The sequence below is a fragment of the Hyperolius riggenbachi genome, chromosome 12 (genome assembly GCF_040937935.1).
Source record: "Hyperolius riggenbachi isolate aHypRig1 chromosome 12, aHypRig1.pri, whole genome shotgun sequence".
Classification (NCBI taxonomy): Eukaryota; Metazoa; Chordata; class Amphibia; order Anura; family Hyperoliidae; genus Hyperolius; species Hyperolius riggenbachi.
Window position 1 is genome coordinate 147,990,277 of NC_090657.1, and position 21,816 is coordinate 148,012,092.

The window sequence follows — 21,816 nt, forward strand, 5'->3', positions numbered from 1 at the left end:
TGACATATGTATAGTGGCTGATTATAACCGATTTGTACACTTACATTACTAATCTCCACTGAGGGAGTCACGTCAGAAGGTACATTTACCTGATGCCGATTTAGATTAAACCATCAGTCTGCAGGAGGCAACTGTACCAGGTGTGTCTGTGGCTGGTACGTTTCACCCCCTGTTCAAGGATTGGTACATTTTCTAATTGCACTCTCATGCAGCCCTTCTGCCTATATAATAGCAAATATATCGGCGCCAAGGAGCAATGGAACCGCCGCTGAGAAGAACAATGTCCAAAAGTTCAGAAGTCAGGCATACATCAAAGGTTAGTGCATGTTTAGAAAGTCATTGTATGTAGGGAGTGATAAATTCTTCACCACAATATATCAAATGCTCAGAGGTAGGTATCCGCCAAACATCAAAACAAGAAAAGGCTTACCAGCTCCCAACAACCCACATTATAAGGTTGTAAAATGGCTCAGGTCACAGATAACGTCCAGGGAACATCAGACGTTGTGAAGATCCAGTGGACATCCGTATGGAGGTAAAGTTTCAGGAATTTATATAGGAAAACAAAAACGACAATATCTAAGTGTAACCCATTTATTTAGATAACATTTCTTTAAAAGGCAGTAGATATAAAAACAATAACTCACATATGGGGCCCAAAAACTGGGAACCCCGGAAGATTAGCGCACATGTAATGGTCAATCATAGATCAATAGACAATAGTGCCGTCTGTTACCTTCCCGACCGGTTTCGCAGTCTTGCATCAGTGACGCAAGACTGCGAAACCTGTCGGGAAGGAAACCGGCGGCACCATTGTCTATTGATCTACGATTGACCATTACATGCGGGCTTATCTTCCGGGGTTTCCAGTGTATGAGCCCCGTATGTGAGTTATTGTTTTTATATCTATTGCCTTTTAAAGAAATTTTATCTAAATAAACGGGGTACGCTTAGATATTGCAGTTTTTGTTTTCCTATGTAAATTCCTGAAACTTTACCTCCATACGGATGTCCACTGGATCTTCACGACGTCTGATGTTCCCTGGACGTTATCTGTGACCTGAGCCATTTTACAACCTTATAATGTGGGTTATTGGAAGCTGGTAAGCCTTTTCTTGTTTTGATGTTTGGCGGATACCTACCTCTGAGCATTTGATATATTGTGGTGAAGAATTTATCATTCCCTACATACAAAGCCCTTCTGCCTAATGGAGCTGTAGTACAGCGCAAGACAGCGCCATTCGGCTCTGTAAATAATGCTGCCCGCCGAAGGCCCCTTCAACTGCTAAAGCACATGTGTCCTCAGCACTAGTGATGCTCAAATACCCCTATTTAAAATTCGAGTTTGGTCGAATTCGAATAGTAAATTATTCGAGGTCAGTCGAATATTCGAGTCGAATAATTTTTACTATTCGATTCGACCTCGGACTTCGAGCTCACTATTCGAGTCGGTATTCGAGCTCACTATTCGAGCTGACTATTCGAATTGGCCTTAAATAGCTTCCAACACTTGTTTTGAGGGTGAATGATGCAAGAAACATCTTTTTTTCCAAGTAACAACAGCAAGTGATTATGTGGGGATGTTCCTTTTAAAAAAAATGTGGAAAGAGAAGTTGTGTCCTAAATTTTGTTCAGTAGTGTTACTGTATATACTTGTTCTTCTTCTTCTTTATCTTTCTTCTTCTTCTATATCTTCTTCTTCTATATCTTCTTCTTCTTCTTCTTCTTCTTCTTCTTCTTCTTCTTCATCATCATCTTCTTCTTCTTCTTCTTCTTCTTCTTCTTCTTCATCATCTTCTTCTTCATCTTCTTCTTCATCTTCATCTTCATCTTCTTCTTCATCTTCATCTTCTTCATCTTCTTCTTCTTCATCTTCTTCTTCTTCTTCATCTTCTTCTTCTTCATCTTCTTCTTCTTCTTCATCTTCTTCTTCTTCATCTTCTTCATCTTCTTCATCTTCTTCATCTTCTTCTTCTTCTTCATCTTCTTCTTCTTCTTCATCTTCTTCTTCTTCATCTTCTTCTTCTTCATCTTCTTCATCTTCTTCTTCTTTTTCATCTTCTTTTTCATCTTCTTCTTCATCTTCTTCTTCATCTTCTTCTTCATCTTCTTCTTCTTCATCTTCTTCATCTTCTTCTTCTTTATCTTCTTCTTCTTTTTCATCTTCTTCTTCATCATCTTCACGTATTTCTCTTTTCAATTTTTTTTTAAAGAAATGCAGCTATTTTTGAGCGTAACAAATAGCTGGTGGGCGCACGCATGTTGGAAGCGCCATTGTATGTGCTCCCTGGCAGTGGAAACACAAAGACAGCAGGAGGTAAATTCAGCAGCAGGAGGAGGAGGATGAGTGTGTGGCAGCAGGCAGTCAATGAGGCAGGCAGCTCGCCGTGACATAATAGCCCTGGTACCTAGCGGTGATACCAGGGCTGTAAATAAACACAACAGGAGGTCCCAGACAGCGGTCGTGCAGCCCACATTGTGTCCAATACACAACTGGGACAACACAGTTTTCAACCCGGGCACCTCAGAAAAATTAAACCTTTTTTTTTTTTTAATGGTTTTTTGGTTTTTGGTTTTACAACCAATATAGCTATTGTTTGACGTAATAGCTGGTGGCAGAGTGGCAGCAGAAGAAGGTAATGCTGTGTACCCTGGCAGTGGGAAACACAGACAGACAGCAGCAGCAGGAGGAGGAATGGAGGAGTAGGCGAGCAGCTATTGTTTGACGTAATAGCTGGTGGCAGAGTGGCAGCAGAAGGTAAATCATCTGTGTACCCTGGCAGTGGGAAACACAGACAGACAGCAGCAGCAGCAGCAGGAGGAGGTGTGGAGGAGCAGTGTGAGTGTGGCAGCAGGTAGGCAGCGTGACATAATAGCCCTGGTACCTAGCGGTGATACCAGGGCTGTAAATAAACACAACAGGAGGTCCCAGACAGCGGTCGTGCAGCCCACATTGTGTCCAATACACAACTGGGACAACACAGTTTTCAACCCGGGCACCTCAGAAAAATTAAACCTTTTTTTTTTTTTTATGGTTTTTTGGTTTTTGGTTTTACAACCAATATAGCTATTGTTTGACGTAATAGCTGGTGGCAGAGTGGCAGCAGAAGAAGGTAATGCTGTGTACCCTGGCAGTGGGAAACACAGACAGACAGCAGCAGCAGGAGGAGGAATGGAGGAGTAGGCGAGCAGCTATTGTTTGACGTAATAGCTGGTGGCAGAGTGGCAGCAGAAGGTAAATCATCTGTGTACCCTGGCAGTGGGAAACACAGACAGACAGCAGCAGCAGCAGCAGCAGGAGGAGGTGTGGAGGAGCAGTGTGAGTGTGGCAGCAGGTAGGCAGCGTGACATAATAGCCCTGGTACCTAGCGGTGATACCAGGGCTGTAAATAAACACAACAGGAGGTCCCAGACAGCGGTCGTGCAGCCCACATTGTGTCCAATACACAACTGGGACAACACAGTTTTCAACCCGGGCACCTCAGAAAAATTAAACCTTTTTTTTTTTTTAATGGTTTTTTGGTTTTGGTTTTGCAACCAATATAGCTATTGTTTGACGTAATAGCTGGTGGCAGAGTGGCAGCAGAAGAAGGTAATTCTGTGTACCCTGGCAGTGGGAAACACAGACAGACAGCAGAAGGGCAGTACACAGCAGCCCACTGTAGGTGTAAAATGTGTGGCTGCAGGCGACGTAATAGTCAAAGTGAACCAGGCTGGCTTAGTGAGCAGGAGCCAGGAGGTGGTAAAGGGTGGTAAGGCACATTAACGATGGTTCCGGCAGCCAGTTCATGTCCCCCTCTCGCCGACAACAGGGGCCAGGAACTCGCCTTCCACCCACGCCTGGTTCATCTTGAGAAACGTCAGTCTGTCCACAGACTTGTGAGACAGACGTGAGCGTTTCTCGGTGACCACGCCACCAGCTGCACTGAAGCAGCGCTCGGACAGCACGCTGGAAGGGGGGCAGGACAGCACTTCCAGGGCGTACTGCGCCAGCTCGCTCCAGATCTCCATGCGCTTGACCCAATACTCCATGGGATCAACAGGGGCATCGCTGTCAAGCCCGCTGTACGACCCCATGTAGTCAGCCACCATGCGGGTCAGGTGCTGGCTGTGACCGGAGGAGGATGCTGCTGCATGCATCTCCTCTCTAGTCACTGCTGCCGGAGCCTCTACAGTCCTGTAGAGCTCGTGGCTGAGAGACAGCAGGTCTGTGGGGCGCTTGCTGCTGCTGGATGCAGGCACCTGCTGCTGCCTCTGTGCTGGCTGCTGGACAGTGGGGGCGGAAGGCTGGGGGAAGGCTTCCTCCAAGCGCTCAACAAGGGCCTGCTGCAAGCTCCTTATTTGTTGCGCTGGGTCTCCTCCTGCAGGCGGCAGGAACTGGCTCAACTTCCCCTTGAGGCGTGGGTCCAACATCATGCTGATCCAGATCTCCTCCCTCTGCTTCATCTGGATCACCCTGGGGTCCCTGCGCAGGCACGTCAGCATGTGCGCTGCCATTGGGAAGAGGCGGGCCACGTCTGCTGGCACATCGACGTCAGTGCTGTCCTCATCCTCCTCCTCTGCCGCCTCATCCTCTCTCCACCCCCGCACCAACTCAGCTGCGCTGTGCTGATCCCCCTCATCAGCAGCCAGGTCAGGGACCTCCACCAAGTCCTCCTCCTCCTCCCCCTCAGAGGTGGACTGCGCAGCTGGTTGCCGCTCCTGCTGGTCCAAGGCTGCCGCTCCCTGTTCCAGCAAAGCATCGAGGGCCCTGTTCAGCAGAGAAACCAGGGGCACCCACTCGCAGACCATAGCATGGTCCCTGCTCACCATGTTTGTGGCCTGCAGGAAGGGAGCCAGCACAAAGCACACCTGCTGCATGTGCCTCCAGTCATCATCGGGGACGATGGACGGGATGTTGCTGGTCTTGTCCCTTCTCTGAGCTGCGGAAACAGTGGCCAGGGCAAGGTACTGTTTGACAGCGCGCCTCTGTTCAACCAGACGCTCCAACATCGCCAGGGTGGAGTTCCAGCGAGTCGGAACGTCAAGGATCAGCCGATGGCGTGGCAGATCCAGCTCCTTTTGCACGTCTTCCAGGCTCGCACAGGCTGCAGCCGAGCGCCGGAAGTGACGCACAACATTCCTTGCCGTTTCCAGCAGTTCGCCCATCCCCTGGTAGGTGCGCAGGAACTTCTGCACCACCAGGTTCAGCACGTGGGCAAGACAGGGGATGTGGGTCAGGTTTCCCCTGTCTATTGCGGCAACCAGATTGGCCCCATTGTCGGCCACCACCTCTCCGACTCTGAGGCCTCTGGGGGTCAGCCAAATCCTCTCCTGCTCCTGGAGTTTGGCCAACACATGGGTTGCCGTCAGCTTGGTCTTCCCAAGGCTGACCAAGTGCAGCAGCGCTTGGCAGTGGCGGGCCTTCACGCTGCTGCTGAGGCGGGGGGTTTGGCCAGGTGTGCCGGAGGATGGCAGAGGATCGGAGGAACCTGCTGCAGTTCCCCTGAGCCTGCGGGGTGGCACCACCCACTGTGTTGCTGCTGCTGCTGTGCCCGCTGCTGCTCTCCCATCCTCACCCCCTTCCACCAAGCTGACCCAGTGGACAGTGAAGGACAGGTAGCGGCCTGTCCCAAAGCGGCTGCTCCAGGAGTCCATGGTGACGTGGACCCTTTCACCAACCGCGTGCTCCAGCCCTCGCTCCACATTGGCCATCACAAAGCGGTGCAGTGCAGGAATGGCCTTGCGGGCAAAGAAGTGTCTGCTGGGGAGCTGCCAGTCTGGGGCTGCGCAAGCAAGCAGCGCACGAATGTCGCTCCCCTCCTGCACGAGCGTGTACGGCAGGAGTTGGGAGCACATGGCCCGTGCCAGCAAGCCGTTCAGCTGCCGCACGCGACGGCTGCTGGGAGGCAGAGCCCTAACCACCCCCTGGAAGGACTCGCTCAAAAGGCTCTGGCGTGGCCTTTTGCTGACACGGGAATCAGCAGACACAGCGGAGGAGGCCACTGAGGACTGGCTGCCAGAACAGGCCTCAGTGTCGGCGGCAGGAGTTGCAGAGGGGGGAGGAGCAGTGCGTTTCCGCACTCCTGCTGGTGCTGCTGGAGGAGCAGGAGGGCGGGTGGCTGCTGTTGCTGCTGCTGCTGCTGCTGAAGGCTGTGCAGTGATGGGTGTGGTGCCACTGCCAGCACCAGATGCCTTCAGCCTCTGGAACTCCTCATGCTGGTGGAAATGTTTAGCCGCAAGGTGGTTGATGAGCGAGCTGGTGCAGAACTTTAAGGGGTCTGCACCTCTGCTCAACTTCCGCTGACAGTGGTTGCAAGTGGCGTACTTGCTGTACACAGTGGGCATGGTGAAATATCGCTAGATTGGTGACTTAAACATCCCCCTACGGCATGGAAGCGCTGCTGCCTGTCTCCCTGTGGTGGTTGGGGGGGGGGCTTGGGTGCGGCTGGTGGTGGTACTGGCAGATGCTGCTGCTGCTGAGCCTGAGACACCAGCAGGCTGTGGGACCTGCCTACTGCTGCTGCCAATGCTTGCAATGATGCGCCTCCTTGCAAGGCCCACAAGAGCATCCTCCTCCTCCTCCTCAGAGCTGCTGAGGACGACATCCCCTGGAGGTGGTGGCACCCAGTCTCTGTCTGTCACCGGGTCATCATCATCCTCCCCCTCCTGAAACATGTCCTGCTGGGATGAGGACCCCCCAAACTCCTCTCCTGATGCATGGATGGGCTGCTTGACTGTCGCCACAGTCTTGCTGTCCAATCCCTCATCCCCCAAAGTGCCCATCAGCATCTCCTCCTCAAGATCGCCAACAACAGCAGACAATTTACTCATGATGCCTGGGGTCAAAAGACTGCTGAATGACAGGTCGGCGAGTGACGGTGAACTGGCCTCCTCCCCAGACCCTGCTGGGCGGCTGCTGCGAACAGGGGTGGTGGTGGTGGTGAGGGTGGAGGCCTCGGATGCAGAGCTGATGGCGGGCTGCTCATCCTCCGTCATGAGTTGCACCACAGTGTCTGCATCCTTTTCCTCAATGGGACGTTTCCGACCCGGCTGGAGGAAAATGGGAGCAGGTGCTACACGCTGCTGCTGCTGTGTCTCTGCAGCGTGAGTTGCAGATGCTCCTGCTGGGCGGCGCCCAAGGCGTCCACGGCCAGTGGCTATGGGAGGAATGTTAGCCACTGACGCTGCTGCTGCTGCTGCGGAACTGTGCATGGTGGCGCGCCCGCGGCCGCGGCTTGCCACAATGCTGCTCCCTCTCCTCCTGATTCCCTTGCTGCCCTTCCCCTTGCCCAAACCGCGCTGGCTGCCACTTCCAGACATCTTAAATGTTTTGGGCGTATAGACAAAAGTTTTGTAAAAGGGCGGGTGAAAAGTGGGGTACTTTAATGGAGTGGGTTGGTTGGTGAGGTGACTGAGTGAGTGTCCCCTAGTACAGTAAGTAAGTAGTAACAGTCAGGAAGTACAACTAGCAGTTACAATAATCAGTAGTAATCACAAGTAAATTTAGTGTGTGTACACTCAGACAGTGAGTGCACGCACGCAGGAGCTAGTAGCCTATGAACACAGTGACTGAGTGTCCTAGACTCCTAGTACAGTAAGAGTAAGTAGTAACAGTAAGTAGAACTAACTAATTACAATAATCAATCAGCGATCAGAAGGAAATGGAGTGTGGGTGGTGTGTGTACACTCAGACAGTGAGTGACCGCATGCAGGAGCTAGTAGCCTATGAACACAGTGACTGAGTGTCCTAGACTCCTAGTACAGTAAGAGTAAGTAGAAACAGTAAGTAGAACTAACTAATTACAATAATCAATCAGCGATCAGAAGGAAATGGAGTGTGGGTGGTGTGTGTACACTCAGACAGTGAGTGACCGCACGCAGGAGCTAGTAGCCTATGAACACAGTGACTGAGTGTCCTAGACTCCTAGTACAGTAAGAGTAAGTAGTAACAGTAAGTAGAACTAACTAATTACAATAATCAATCAGCGATCAGAAGGAAATGGAGTGTGGGTGGTGTGTGTACACTCAGACAGTGAGTGACCGCACGCAGGAGCTAGTAGCCTATGAACACAGTGACTGAGTGTCCTAGACTCCTAGTACAGTAAGAGTAAGTAGTAACAGTAAGTAGAACTAACTAATTACAATAATCAATCAGCGATCAGAAGGAAATGGAGTGTGGGTGGTGTGTGTACACTCAGACAGTGAGTGACCGCACGCAGGAGCTAGTAGCCTATGAACACAGTGACTGAGTGTCCTAGACTCCTAGTACAGTAAGAGTAAGTAGTAACAGTAAGTACAACTAACTAATTACAATAATCAATCAGCGATCAGAAGGAAATGGAGTGTGGGTGGTGTGTGTACACTCAGACAGTGAGTGACCGCACGCAGGAGCTAGTAGCCTATGAACACAGTGACTGAGTGTCCTAGACTCCTAGTACAGTAAGAGTAAGTAGTAACAGTAAGTAGAACTAACTAATTACAATAATCAATCAGCGATCAGAAGGAAATGGAGTGTGGGTGGTGTGTGTACACTCAGACAGTGAGTGACCGCACGCAGGAGCTAGTAGCCTATGAACACAGTGACTGAGTGTCCTAGACTCCTAGTACAGTAAGAGTAAGTAGTAACAGTAAGTACAACTAACTAATTACAATAATCAATCAGCGATCAGAAGGAAATGGAGTGTGGGTGGTGTGTGTACACTCAGACAGTGAGTGACCGCACGCAGGAGCTAGTAGCCTATGAACACAGTGACTGAGTGTCCTAGACTCCTAGTACAGTAAGAGTAAGTAGTAACAGTAAGTACAACTAACTAATTACAATAATCAATCAGCGATCAGAAGGAAATGGAGTGTGGGTGGTGTGTGTACACTCAGACAGTGAGTGACCGCACGCAGGAGCTAGTAGCCTATGAACACAGTGACTGAGTGTCCTAGACTCCTAGTACAGTAAGAGTAAGTAGTAACAGTAAGTAGAACTAACTAATTACAATAATCAATCAGCGATCAGAAGGAAATGGAGTGTGGGTGGTGTGTGTACACTCAGACAGTGAGTGACCGCACGCAGGAGCTAGTAGCCTATGAACACAGTGACTGAGTGTCCTAGACTCCTAGTACAGTAAGAGTAAGTAGTAACAGTAAGTACAACTAACTAACAATAATCTATCAGTAATCAGAAGGAAATAGAGTGTGTGTACACACAGACAGTGAGTGAGTGCACACACGCAGGAGCTAGCTAGTAGCCTATAAACAGTGACAGTCAGTGAGTGTCCTACTCCTAGTACAGTATAACTACAATACTATTAGTAAAGGACAGCAGAAATACTGGTATAGATGAGAGAAATAAACAGAGGACAGCTGCCCACAGAGGCAAGGCCCCCCTGAGGCCTAAACCTGTAAGCTTGCAGCAGCTGCCTGTCTCTAATGTAACACACAAGCTACTAACTAAAATACAATGTCTATCTAACTAACAACAATATAGGTGTATATGGCAGGTGTAGGTGAGCAAAAACGCTAGGTAAATGATCACAATAGAGCACTTGCTAAGCCAAAGCACAAAGGAGCAACTCTCTCTCTGTACAAGTCTCAGGCAAGCATGGAGAAACGGAACATGGCGGCCGCTATTTATAGGGTAGGGGCTGGCCAGGGTCCCCCTCTGTGATTGGCTGCCGTCAGAGGGCCTGGGAGCCCTCTGATTGGCTCTAAGGACATCAATCTGGGCTATGACGCTATTCGAGCTCGGTACCGAGCTCGAATAGCGCCGTTTGCTCGAATAGCTCGAATAGTGAATGGGCTATTCGAGTGTACTCGGATAGCCCATTCGAATAGCTACAGCTATTCGGAGCTCGAATACCGAGCTCGGATAGCTGAAAAAGAGCTCGAATATTCGAGCTACTCGAATATTCGAGCTACTCGAATATTCGAGCTCTGCTGAGCACCACTGCTCAGCACTGCAGTTGGGGATCTTGCATACAGACAAGGTGGTCTCCACGGCAATGGACAACAATAGGTGCCTGTGGCTGTGCCAGTAGCGGGGGCTTCAGCAGGCAGCATTATTTACAGAGCCGTACGGCGCTGTCCATGCCACGTGCACCACGAGAGTGCAGTTATAAGATGGGGCAAAGGCTGGTAAGCCTTTTCTTGTTTTGATGTTTGGCGGATACCTACCTCTGAGCATTTGATATATTGTGGTGAAGAATTTATCATTCCCTACATACAAAGCCCTTCTGCCTAATGGAGCTGTAGTACAGCGCAAGACAGCGCCATTCGGCTCTGTAAATAATGCTGCCCGCCGAAGGCCCCTTCAACTGCTAAAGCACATGTGTCCTCAGCACTGCAGTTGGGGATCTTGCATACAGACAAGGTGGTCTCCACGGCAATGGACAACAATAGGTGCCTGTGGCTGTGCCAGTAGCGGGGGCTTCAGCAGGCAGCATTATTTACAGAGCCGTACGGCGCTGTCCATGCCACGTGCACCACGAGAGTGCAGTTACAAGATGGGGCAATCCTTTTATGACAAACAGGTGGCGGAATGTTCCAGCCACAGGCACAGCTGGTACAGTTGCCTCTGCAGGCTGATGGTTTGATCTAGATCGGCGTCAGGTAAATGTATCTTCTGACATGAGTCCCTCAGTGGAGATTAGTAATGTAAGTGTACAAATAGGTTATAATCAACCACTATAAATATGCCAGATATTTCTATCATTACTCATATTGAGGACAGCAGAGTTAAATCCCCTAAAGACCAGGCCATTTTTCCACAAATGGGCCACTGGAGCTTTAAGGCCAAGCTGCAGGGCCGCACAACTCAGCACACAAGTGATCCCCCCCCCTTCTCCCCACCAACAGAGATTTCTGTTGGTGGGGTCTGATTACACCTCAGATTTTTTTTTTTTGTAAATATTTATTACTTTATTTTTATAATAAATGTCACTATTTTTTTTCAACCCTGCCCTCCCCCCCCCCCCCCCACCAGCCAATCACTGTGATCGCCTGTCATAGGCTTCATCCTATTACAGCTGATCACTCCTGAGCTAATGCAGGGAAAGCCGTGTCACACGACTGTCCCCAGTACAGCTCTGCCTTAGATCGCAGCGCTGTACTAAGTAAAAAGACGGCAGTTTTGCCATCTAACAGTCTCCCGAGCGGCGATCGCTGCTGGGAGACTGAAGGCGGGACGGAGCTCCACCTCCCAAGCAGGAGATGCGCACGCAGCCTGCGAACTCCTGCAGTAGCCGGCCCCAGGACTTGACGTGGTCGTTAGGTAGTTAAATCCAGTAAAATGCAGAATTTAGCAATAGTGCCCCTTTAAGGATTCCTAGGGACTGTACATACACTTTTATATCAGGAGGTCAAATGTCACTTCAGGTACTGTTTAACCTCTTTTGGACACAGCACACTGAAATAATCCTGTTTGCAGCTTCTTATTTCTTCAAGAGTAAAGATTTCAACAATCCAGCTCCATGGACTACCGCCAAGATTCTGTTGCCGCTAAACTCATATGGCTTTGTACAGCTGAGCTATGTGCACTGGCTCTTCACCCTGTGATCACCATGAGCTAATCACTGCGATTACAAAAAAAAAAAAAAGTCTGGTCCTGTGGGTCCTTAAGAAGTTAAAGCCAATCTGAAGTGAAATACAATTATGAAGGACTTGGGAATACTGGTTGATAACGAGTTAAACACCCGTATTCTGCAATGCCAAGCAGCAGCAGCTAAAACAAAAAAAGTTCTTGGATGCATTGGTTGGATGCAAACTGGAAATAAAATCACAAGATATTAATATACTACTCCCTCTGTATAATTCACTTGTAAAGCCACATCTGGAATATGGGATACAGTTTTGGGCACCACACTATAGGAAAGACATTAACATACTAGAAAAGATTCGAAGACAAGCAATTAAATTAAGGCCCATACACACGTCGGATTTTAGCGAACGACCCGTCGTTTGAACGTTCCGTCGTTCGGACGTTTTCGCGTCAAATCCGACGTGTGTACAGACTATCGTTCGGGTGATAAGACTGGTTACCAGCGATCCGCCCGGCGGATCGTTGGTAACCAGTCTTATCACCCGAACGATAGTCTGTACACACGTCGGATTTGACGCGAAAACGTCCCAACGACGGAACGTTCAAACGACGGGTCGTTTGCTAAAATCCGACGTGTGTATGGGCCTTTAAACAGGAGATGAAAGGTCTCACTTGCCAAAAAAAGTTGGACAAACTGGGTTTATTTAGCTTCGAGAAAAGACAGCTAAGGGCTGACCTGATTAACATGTATAAATACATCCCAGGGCAATACAAAAAAGATTGGCAGATAAGCTTTCTGTGCATAGGCTTGAACAAAGGACAAGGGACACAATCTGTGTATTAGAGGAAAAAAGGTTTTGCCATCTATTTAGGAAAGGGTTCTTTACAGTAAAGTGGCCCATACACTTACAATTTTTCCGCCAATATACAGCAGATTCCATCCCTGTGATCGAATCTGCTGTGAAATCGTTGCGCAAACGCTGACCGAACGATCGATTTCCGTCTGAAATCGATCGTTCCAGTTGATCTGTCCACATGGAAGATTTTGCTCGATCGCCGGCGGGTCGGGAGTGCATCGATAGCAGCATTCGAATGTCCGCGTTCTAATGTATTTCAATGGGATGGTGCACACCAGCGGTTTGAGGTTTTTTCCAAACCGCAAACGTGCCTCCTGCTGCACGTTTGCGGTTTTCAGAAGCGTTTCATCCTCAATGTAAAGTATAGGAAAAACGCAAATCACTGTGGAAAACGCTACATTAGAGCGGTTTTCCAGGCGTTTTTGTTACAGAAGCTGTTCATTAACAGCTTTTACTGTAACAGTATTTGTAATCTGCTACACAAAAACGCTCCCAAGAACGCTAGGCATGTTTAGAAAACGTCTCTAAACATGCCTAGAATCGCTCTGAAATCAGCTCCAAAAACAGTTTTGACGATCTGCTAGCGGTTTTGGTGCACACTGGGCCTTAAATCATGGTTTAGCTCTCCTTAAAGGACAAATGAACTGAGTGTGATATGGAAAAAAAAAAACAATTCAAAACGTATTCCACTGCGCTCAGTCAGATAGTGCTTCCACATATGCTTGTTAACCCACCAATGAGTGCTGCTCCTGGTTTACTCTGGGATTAGGGTAAACGTGCTGATAAAAACAGAAAAAAGAGAAAAGAGAGGAGCGCTCTCCATGGAGACCGGATCCTTAGGATTACCACAACTACTGGCCATAGTGTGGAGGTAGCCGGATTGGTGATTTTACATCGAGGACACGGTGATACATAACATTGTGATGAGCTTTGTTTTAATTTTAACATTGTGAGTTTTATTCTTTGTCCTTGTGCAAGAAGCACCATTAAAAAAGTGAATGCACCAGAGAGCGTTCCTCTCTTTTCTCTTTTTTGAGTGTGATATGGAGGCTGCCATATTTATTTCCTTTTAAACAATACCGGCTACCTGGCTGTCCTGCTGATCCTCTGCCTCTAAAACATTTAGATATAGCCCCTGAACAAGCATGCAGCAGATCAGGTGTTTCTGACATTATTGTCAGATCTGACAAGATTAGCTGCATGCTTGTTTCTGGTGTGATTCAGACACTACTGCAGCCAAATAGATCAACAGGGCTGCCAGGCAACTGGTATTGTCTAAAAGGAAATAAACATGGCAGCCTCCATAGTCTTCTCACTACAGTTGACCTTTAAAGGACTTAATTCATTGTATAACTCTCCTTAACTGACTTAAATCATGTTTTAGCCCCCCTTATGTATGTATCTCATGAATTATCTCTCCTTATTTGGTTATCTCCTGTATTAGCACTCCTTACAGTTAGGGCTGGTTCACACTGATGCTTGGTGGCGTTTACCACCAACCGTTCGGAACTCGACGGCTAAACGCTCCCATTCAAGTGAATGGGAGCATTTAGCATCACATGGTTACCGGCGATTACCGGCGATTGCGTAAACTTGGCATTCTGATACCGATTTACCATGTTGTTTCAGCCGGCCCTAGAAGCTGCATGCGGCGTCCAGGGTCGCCTAGCCATGCGGCTTCATGTCACCTTGCGGGGACGAAACACGGCCAACGCGAAGCCAACGATCGCCGTACCGCTGCCCCCAAAATGAGACGTCACAGGACGACGCGGCTTCCGGCCGCCCAAAGCGTCCTGCCGTCTGTGTTGTGAATCAACCCCAATGTATTTATCAACTGCCTTAACAACTAATATTCTCCTTTTCTTGCAGGTACCCCTAAGGAACGAGAAATATACCAGAAAGCTAGAAAAATAGTCCAGCCACCTACTACAGGTTTTTCAGCAATGATGCGGGAGTCAGCCCCAATACCGCTAAAACCAGACTTTTCTGGGAATTTCAAAAAGGGTGGCAAGACACAAGTCGGTGAAGATCTTGTAGTCGGTCTGACTTTGAAAAACTCTGTCGCTAACCCACAGAAGATAAAGGCCAATATGAAAGCTATAGCCATTATATATAACAATAAACCAGTGAAAGACATCCTTACTTTATCCAATTCCATCTCCCTGGGACCTAATGAAGGTGAGATGGTACACATTATTTTGTAACAGTGGTAATACACTATATGCACTATATACTGTGTGTATTTACAGTATGTTTTATGCTGTGTTCTAACACAGCTGGGAATATGAACAATCAGGACTGGATGTACCATAAGGCACTGTAGACACGTGCCTACAGGCGCCTAATGATAGAAAGGCGTCTCACTTCCCTCTCATAGTGCCTCCCTTCCTCCTTCCCTATGCTGAGTCCCTAGCAGAGCATAAATGAGAGGTTTCTCACCCAGCCAGAGCCAGCACTACCATAGAAGCAAAAGGGGCAATTGCCCCAGGGCCTCCGACCTCTGCTGGGCCCCCAGGTGGTCTTTCTAATTGCTCCCATATGCCTGCATGTTCAGCTCAGTTGCAGTGGCAGGCAGGCCCACACTGGCCAGGGGGGAAGGGGGGCCATCTCCCCCCAGGCCGCCTTTCATTCAGTGATTTAGGGTCTGGTGTATTCAGGTTTGTTGTTGTAAGGCAATGTGAAACACTAGGCTTGCTGATAAAAGTGCAATTAGAGGACAGGCAAGCTGATAAATATACACAGAATGACTCAGAGCGCCTGAAGGATCCATGGGAAAATATCTGTCAGTTTCTCCCCATTGTTATAATGACTGCATGTGTGGATAAGGTGTTAAACAAGTTGAAAAGTTTTTGACAGTCCCTAGACTCAAGGAGGGCTTACAGACTTGTGTGAGAGACCAGCATGGACAGGAGTCCTATTACAGGCAAGTAGCCTCTGTGTGTTGTGAGAATGCAATACAGATGAGCTCTCTGCTCCATCTCAGGCTATTCTCAATTTCTCAAATCGACAGTGATTTGGAAAGCACTTGACTAATGTTACCCTACGAGGGTGTTCTCACAGCAGCGTTGTGACTTTTTCAAAATCACAAACACACTGCATGTAGCATTTTTTTTTTTTGGAGCGATTCATTAAAAAATAGCTCTGAAAATCGTTTCACAAAATTGCACTCACAAATTGCTAGCGATTGTTATTGTGATTTTGGCTTGCACCAGCCCAGAGAGAGGAGGAGTAGAGAGAAATTCTCTCCACTCCTCCTCTCTCTGGGCTGGTGCAAGCCAAAATCACAATAACAATCGCTAGCAATTTGTGAGTGCAATTTTGTGAAACGATTTTCAGAGCTATTTTTTAATGAATCGCTCCAAAAAAATGCTACATGCAGTGTGTTTGTGATTTTGAAAAAGTCACAACGCTGCTGTGAGAACACCCTCGTAGGGTAACATTAGTCAAGTGCTTTCCAAATCACTGTCGATTTGAAAAATGCATAGAAGCACTCTTGGTGTTCACCAGCCCTCCTCCATTCAACTTTGTTTCCCTTTTCCCCTGGTGCTGGGTGTCTGTGTCTTCTTGTTACACAGGAAAGCAAAATAAAAGTGCAATCCTGGTGATTTTTTTTTAAATGTCTGAATAGTTGACTGAATAGCTTGTTGGAACATGGCATATGTAGCTTTGTGGGACATTCTTGGGCGACATTTAATTTCTTTACCGATTGATTCTGCTGGTATGTCTCTGTTCTGGTCCAAGGGGGGTGTCCACCAACAAATCTCTGCAGAGGGGCCTGATGTAGTTACACCCCTACCAGGGGCGTAACTAGAAATCACTGGGCCCCCCTGCGAATATTTGGATGGGGCCCCCCCCATAGGTGCCAAATAATCGTAATGGGGCAGCGTTTCACTGTAAATTAATTGTAAAGTGGGCAGCATTTTACCAGACAATCGTAATGTGGGCCAGAAAATCGTAATGTGGGCAGAGTTCACCAGAAAATCGTAATGTGGGCCTTTAGAAAATCATAATGTGGGCAGAGTTCACCAGAAAATCGTAATGTGGGCACCAGTCACCAGAAAATAGTAACGTGAGCAGCAGTCACCAGAAAATTGTAACGTGGGCAGCATTTACCAGACAATCGTAATGTGGGCAGCGTTCACCAGAATATCGTAATGTGGGACAGAAAATCGTAATGTGGGCAGAGTTCACCAGAAAATTGTAACATGGACAGCATTCACCAGACAATCGTAACTTGGGCAGTGTTCACCAGAAAATCGTAATGTGGGCCAGAAAATCGTAATGTGGGCAGCGTTCACCAGAAAATCGTAACGTGGACAGCATTCACCAGACAATCGTAACGTGGGCAGTGTTCACCAGAAAATCGTAATGTGGGCCAGAAAATCGCAATGTGGGCAGCAGTCACCAGAAAATCGCCATGTGGGCAGCAGTCACCAGAAAATTGCAATGTGGGCATCAGTCACCAGAAAATCCTAATGTGGGCAGCAGTCACTAGAATATCGTAATGTGGGCAGCAGTCACCAGAAAATCCTAATGTGGGCAGCAGTCAGTCACCAGAATGTCGTAATGTGGGCAGCAGACACCAGAAAATCCTAATGTGGGCAGCAGTCACCAGAAAATCGCAATGTGGGCAGCAGTCACCAGAAAATCGCAATGTGGGCAGCAGTCACCAGAAAATCGCAATGTGGGCAGCAGTCACCAGAAAATCCTAATGTGGGCAGCATACACCAGAAAATCGTAATGTGGGCAGCAGACACCTGAAAATCGCAATGTGGGCAGCAGACACCTGAAAATCGTAATGTGGGCAGCAGACACCTGAAAATCGTAATGTGGGCAGCAGACACCTGAAAATCGTAATGTGGGCAGCAGACACCTGAAAATCGTAATGAGGGCAGCAGACACCTGAAAATCGTAATGAGGGCAGCAGACACCTGAAAATCGTAATGTGGGCAGCAGACACCTGAAAATCGTAATGTGGGCAGCAGACACCTGAAAATCGTAATGAGGGCAGCAGACACCAGAAAATCGTAATGTGGGCAGCAGACACCTGAAAATCGCAATGTGGGCAGCAGACACCTGAAAATCGCAATGTGGGCAGCAGACACCTGAAAATCGTAATGTGGGCAGCAGACACCTGAAAATCGTAATGTGGGCAGCAGACACCTGAAAATCGTAATGAGGGCAGCAGACACCTGAAAATCGTAATGAGGGCAGCAGACACCTGAAAATCGTAATGTGGGCAGCAGTGACCAGAAAATCGTAATATGCCCCCCCTGGGGCCCGCTCGGAGTTTTGTGGGTGCTGGAGGGGTGGCAGCATGAGGGGAAAGCCTTGCCCACAGTCGGCGGGGAGAGGGGTAGTTCCCCCCTCTCCCTCACCTCGGGGCTCTCCCCTCTGTGCTCCCCTCCAGCTCGTAAGTGTCTGTGGGGCTGTGGTGGGCAGCGAGCGGCGGGCAGATACATACCTGCTTCCGTGCGTTCCATTGGAGACTTCTCCCTCTAGCGGCTGACGTCACTTCCGGAAGTGACGTCAGCCGCTAGAGGGAGAAGTCTCCGATGGAACGCACGGAAGCAGGTATGTATCTGCCCGCCGCTCGCTGCCCACCACAGCCCCACAGACACTTACGAGCTGGAGGGGAGCACAGAGGGGAGAGCCCCGAGGTGAGGGAGAGGGGGGAACTACCCCTCTCCCCGCCGACTGTGGGCAAGGCTTTCCCCTCATGCTGCCACCCCTCCAGCACCCACAAAACGGCCCCAAGCGGGCCCCAGGGGGGGGCCGGGCCCCCCCGCGGGCGCAGGGGCTGCAGGGCCTATTCCTACGCCCCTGACCCCTACCCAGCTGCCTTGTAATAACTCACCTGTCACTGCAGCAGCTCCATCCTGTACTCCCTCTTCAGCCACCCTGCCTGCCTCTATGACCCTGTGCATGTTATTTACACGTAACATGTGCCGGATGGAGGAGACACAGGCAGCAGGCAAAGCACAGGAGGGAGCAGCTGATACAGGTGAGTTATTACAAGGCAGCTGAGCTACACAATGTGCGGGGGCCATGGGAGAAGTCTATGCGAGACCACGAGGGGCAGCAGTCGGTTCGGGGGCTGACTTCGCTGGGGGGGATGCAGGGGGGCCCCCAAGTTACTTTTGCCCCAGGGCCCCAGTGTGGCTTAAAACGGCCCTGCACCCAGCTCTCGGCATTTCACAGATGAGATCTCCCTTCCGTTAAAGGCATCACTAGTTACTTAATGCTCAGGGTACCTCTGGCTTCTTAATACTAATGGGCACTTGTAGCTACCTATGATAGGCAAGGGAAGTAAGGGGAAAATTGAAAGCTTGCCCAGCCAGCACACTTGCGTTGCAGTTCGGCAGGGGTCTGTAGGTTCATGGAGAGTAAAGTCTAGGGAGCCAGGACATTTGTGCCGGTGATGTAAATGGGAAGAATTGATGCACTTCTAGCTGCTAGATGGAGGATGGCCACCTGGCAGGAAAGAGAAAGCCCCATCTACCCTACCTATGTAAAGCAGTGTCAGGGGCAGAAAGAGTTTTCAAGCAGTGCAGAACTAGTTGGCACTACTTGTTTTTGTGTATTCTTACTTTATACCGTATAAGCTAAGTGATGAGCCATATTTTTGCATCGTAATTTGCAATTACCATGCGAAATCGTAATGCGTAATTTAGTAAATTTGTAATTCCATATTCATTCGTAATTTCACATCATAATTTCACATTAACTCGTAATAACACATGATTTCGCGTAATTATGCCAAAAATGAATAATTTATGCCTTTTTTTGCAATTACGAAATCACTATTACGATTGTAATGGTAATTACGAAAATTATGTGCAAGCAAAATTTGCCACTTATGATCATCACTATAAGCTATAAAAAATGAGTTTCTTCGGTAAACGCTTCACTTCTGCTCTAGTTTTCTTCTAGCTTATCTTAATAGTCTACAATGGCCTCAATTCACTAAGCAGTTTAGACTAGTCTACTGATGGTTTTTAGTCTATTGAAGGCTTGGTCAGTTGCATCAAAGGAGAATTCACTATTACCAAATGTTTTAGACCTGTTTTTAGACCTGGTCTAAACCATTTGGTAATTAGGTGGGTAAAGCAGGAGAAATGATCAAAAGATGCAATTCACAAACGAATAGCTATGACTGACATCCTTCTCCTCTGATGAGCTCTCCTCTGCATACAATTTAACTCCTGCATCATTCATCCAAAAGGTTCCATCCTCACATCTAAAATACCTCACAGAATTACTTTACCTACAGAAATCAGCTGGTCTAATCTCTGTCAGAAAAAGTGGGCGTGGTTAATCCTAGTTTGCCTTTGTGAATTGTGTAATTACTGAATGTTATGCTGGGAATACACTGTTCGATCCGGCAGCCGATTAGCCGCCGGATCAACCCCCGTCACGTCCCCGCTCGTATCGATTACCACTCGTCCCCGCCGGCGCTCCTTATCAGCTGCTCGATTCCCTGCCATTATCCGCCGGTGGGGATCGAGCAGGTGGGGGGGGTCGAGCAGCGTGACGGACCAGCTGAATATTATCAGCTGGCCGGATCAGCTGCTCGATACACAGTACAGAAACGTACCGTGTATCCCCAGCATTAGACCAGATCTAAAAACAGGTCTAAAACATTACACCAAACCATCAGTAGACTAAAAACCACTTGTAGACTAGTCTGAACTGCTTAGTGAATTGAGGCCATTGTTTCTGAGGTCTCGTGACCACTATAGTGTAAAGTCATACAGGAGGACTTATAGTGCAGTAAATTTAATTTTGGTTTGTTTTAGTTTGTACATTTGTAAAACGGAATTTTTTTTTAAATGTTATCACTACAATATGAAAACGTAATTTTACAAATACCGTAATATGTTTGCATCCACGATACTCAGAAAGCCTAGTACTGATCAGTTGATTTGAGAAGTCCTTAGTGATGTAATTGCTTTGCGTAAGTTACAGATTTGTCATGCTACTAAAATGACAGCTGCAGGAGTGAAATCCACTAGACAAGACACATAACTTTTATATCGCACTTTTTTCCTTGGTGGACTTCAAACGCCAGAGCCACAGCCACTAGGGGGTGCTCTGTAGCAATGTTAAGGAGTCTTGCCCAAGGTCTCCTTCCTGAATAGGTGCTGGCTTACTGAACAGGAAGAGCCGAGATTCAAACCCTGGTGTCAGAGCGGCAGCACCACAACAGATTGTGATCAGTTTCATGCTGAAATCGATTCACAATCTGTTTGCAGTAAAGGCAGCCATACGATGTCTCTCTAATCAGATTCAATCAGAGAGGGATCTATCTGTTGGTCGAATCTGATGGCAAATCGACCAGTGTATGGCCACCTTAAATCTTACATGTCACTTTAAACAGCAGATCTGTAAAGGAGACCAGAAACAATTCATGAGCTAGTTGTGCCCTGTTTAACAAAAATAAACTTGCTAGAACAACAAGTGTGTACTCAGCAAAGAAAGAAAAAGGTGAGTGCTTATAATATTGTACAGAAAAGTTAGTTTATTAGGTAGTCTCATAATCAGTGCTGCTCATCTGGATTCCGGATATCCGGGTAACCCGGATATCCGAACTTTTTTCAGCTATCCGACCGTATTCGCATTCCGGATACCTGGGCCCAAATCCGGATAGCAAACCACGGATATTTGGTCACATACCCGGATATCCGCGGATACCGTCGGATATCCAAATCTGGGTACGGTAACCATGGAGATGACGCCCATAACGTCATTGAGCCAATCACAGGGCTCCCAGCCTAAGCAACCAATCACAGAGGGGAACCTTGGCCAGTCCCTCCTGTATATAAGAAGTGGGGCCATGATGAGAATCTCGTCTTTGCTTTGTTACTACCATTGAGAGACAACTCCAGTGTGTTTGGCTAAGCAAGTGCATCATCACACTGTTAAACCCAGCGTTTTTACATATAAACCCCTTCACTACACTACTGTTATATTGTGTTGTAGTTAGCTAGTCTGTGTAATTTGTTAGCGTCAGTCAGACTTTGAGCTGCAGCAGCTGCTAGGTCCTGTGTCTGTGTGTGTGCTGTACACAGTCCAGGCCTCCTGCTGCTGGCTGGCCTGCTATTAGCCTTAGCTAGCTAGTAGTTACAGTATAAGCAGGTAGGATTACTGTGTTATTGTGTAGTTACTGGCTGCAGTTCTATAGTTGTTACTGTTACAGAGTCAGAGTAGTACTGTGTTAGCTACTACAGATTATTGCAGTGCTGCTGTGCTGCTGACCGAGCAGTGAGCAGTGTCAGTGTGTCTTGTTCTACTCTGCTGTCTGTCACTCCGTGCTGATTCAAAGTCCAAGCCCCATATTCATAGCCGACCTTTGACCTCAGCGACTGGAGCAGTTGCTCAGGGCGCCGGCTTCCAATGGGGCACCTATAGCTGACTACCTATACTGAGGGCACCTACACCTGACTTCCT

General features: G+C 48.1%; 1 protein-coding gene across 1 annotated transcript in view; it reads left to right on the forward strand.

The window, feature by feature from the left end:
• The window catches only part of LOC137540875 (protein-glutamine gamma-glutamyltransferase E-like), a 111,492-nt gene that overhangs the window by 70,916 nt on the left and 18,760 nt on the right, over positions 1 to 21,816 (forward strand). Inside the window, exon 10 of the mRNA XM_068262063.1 lies at positions 14,236 to 14,544. Within this exon, the coding sequence (XP_068118164.1) occupies positions 14,236 to 14,544 (309 nt within the window). The remainder of the gene's footprint in view (positions 1 to 14,235; positions 14,545 to 21,816) is intronic.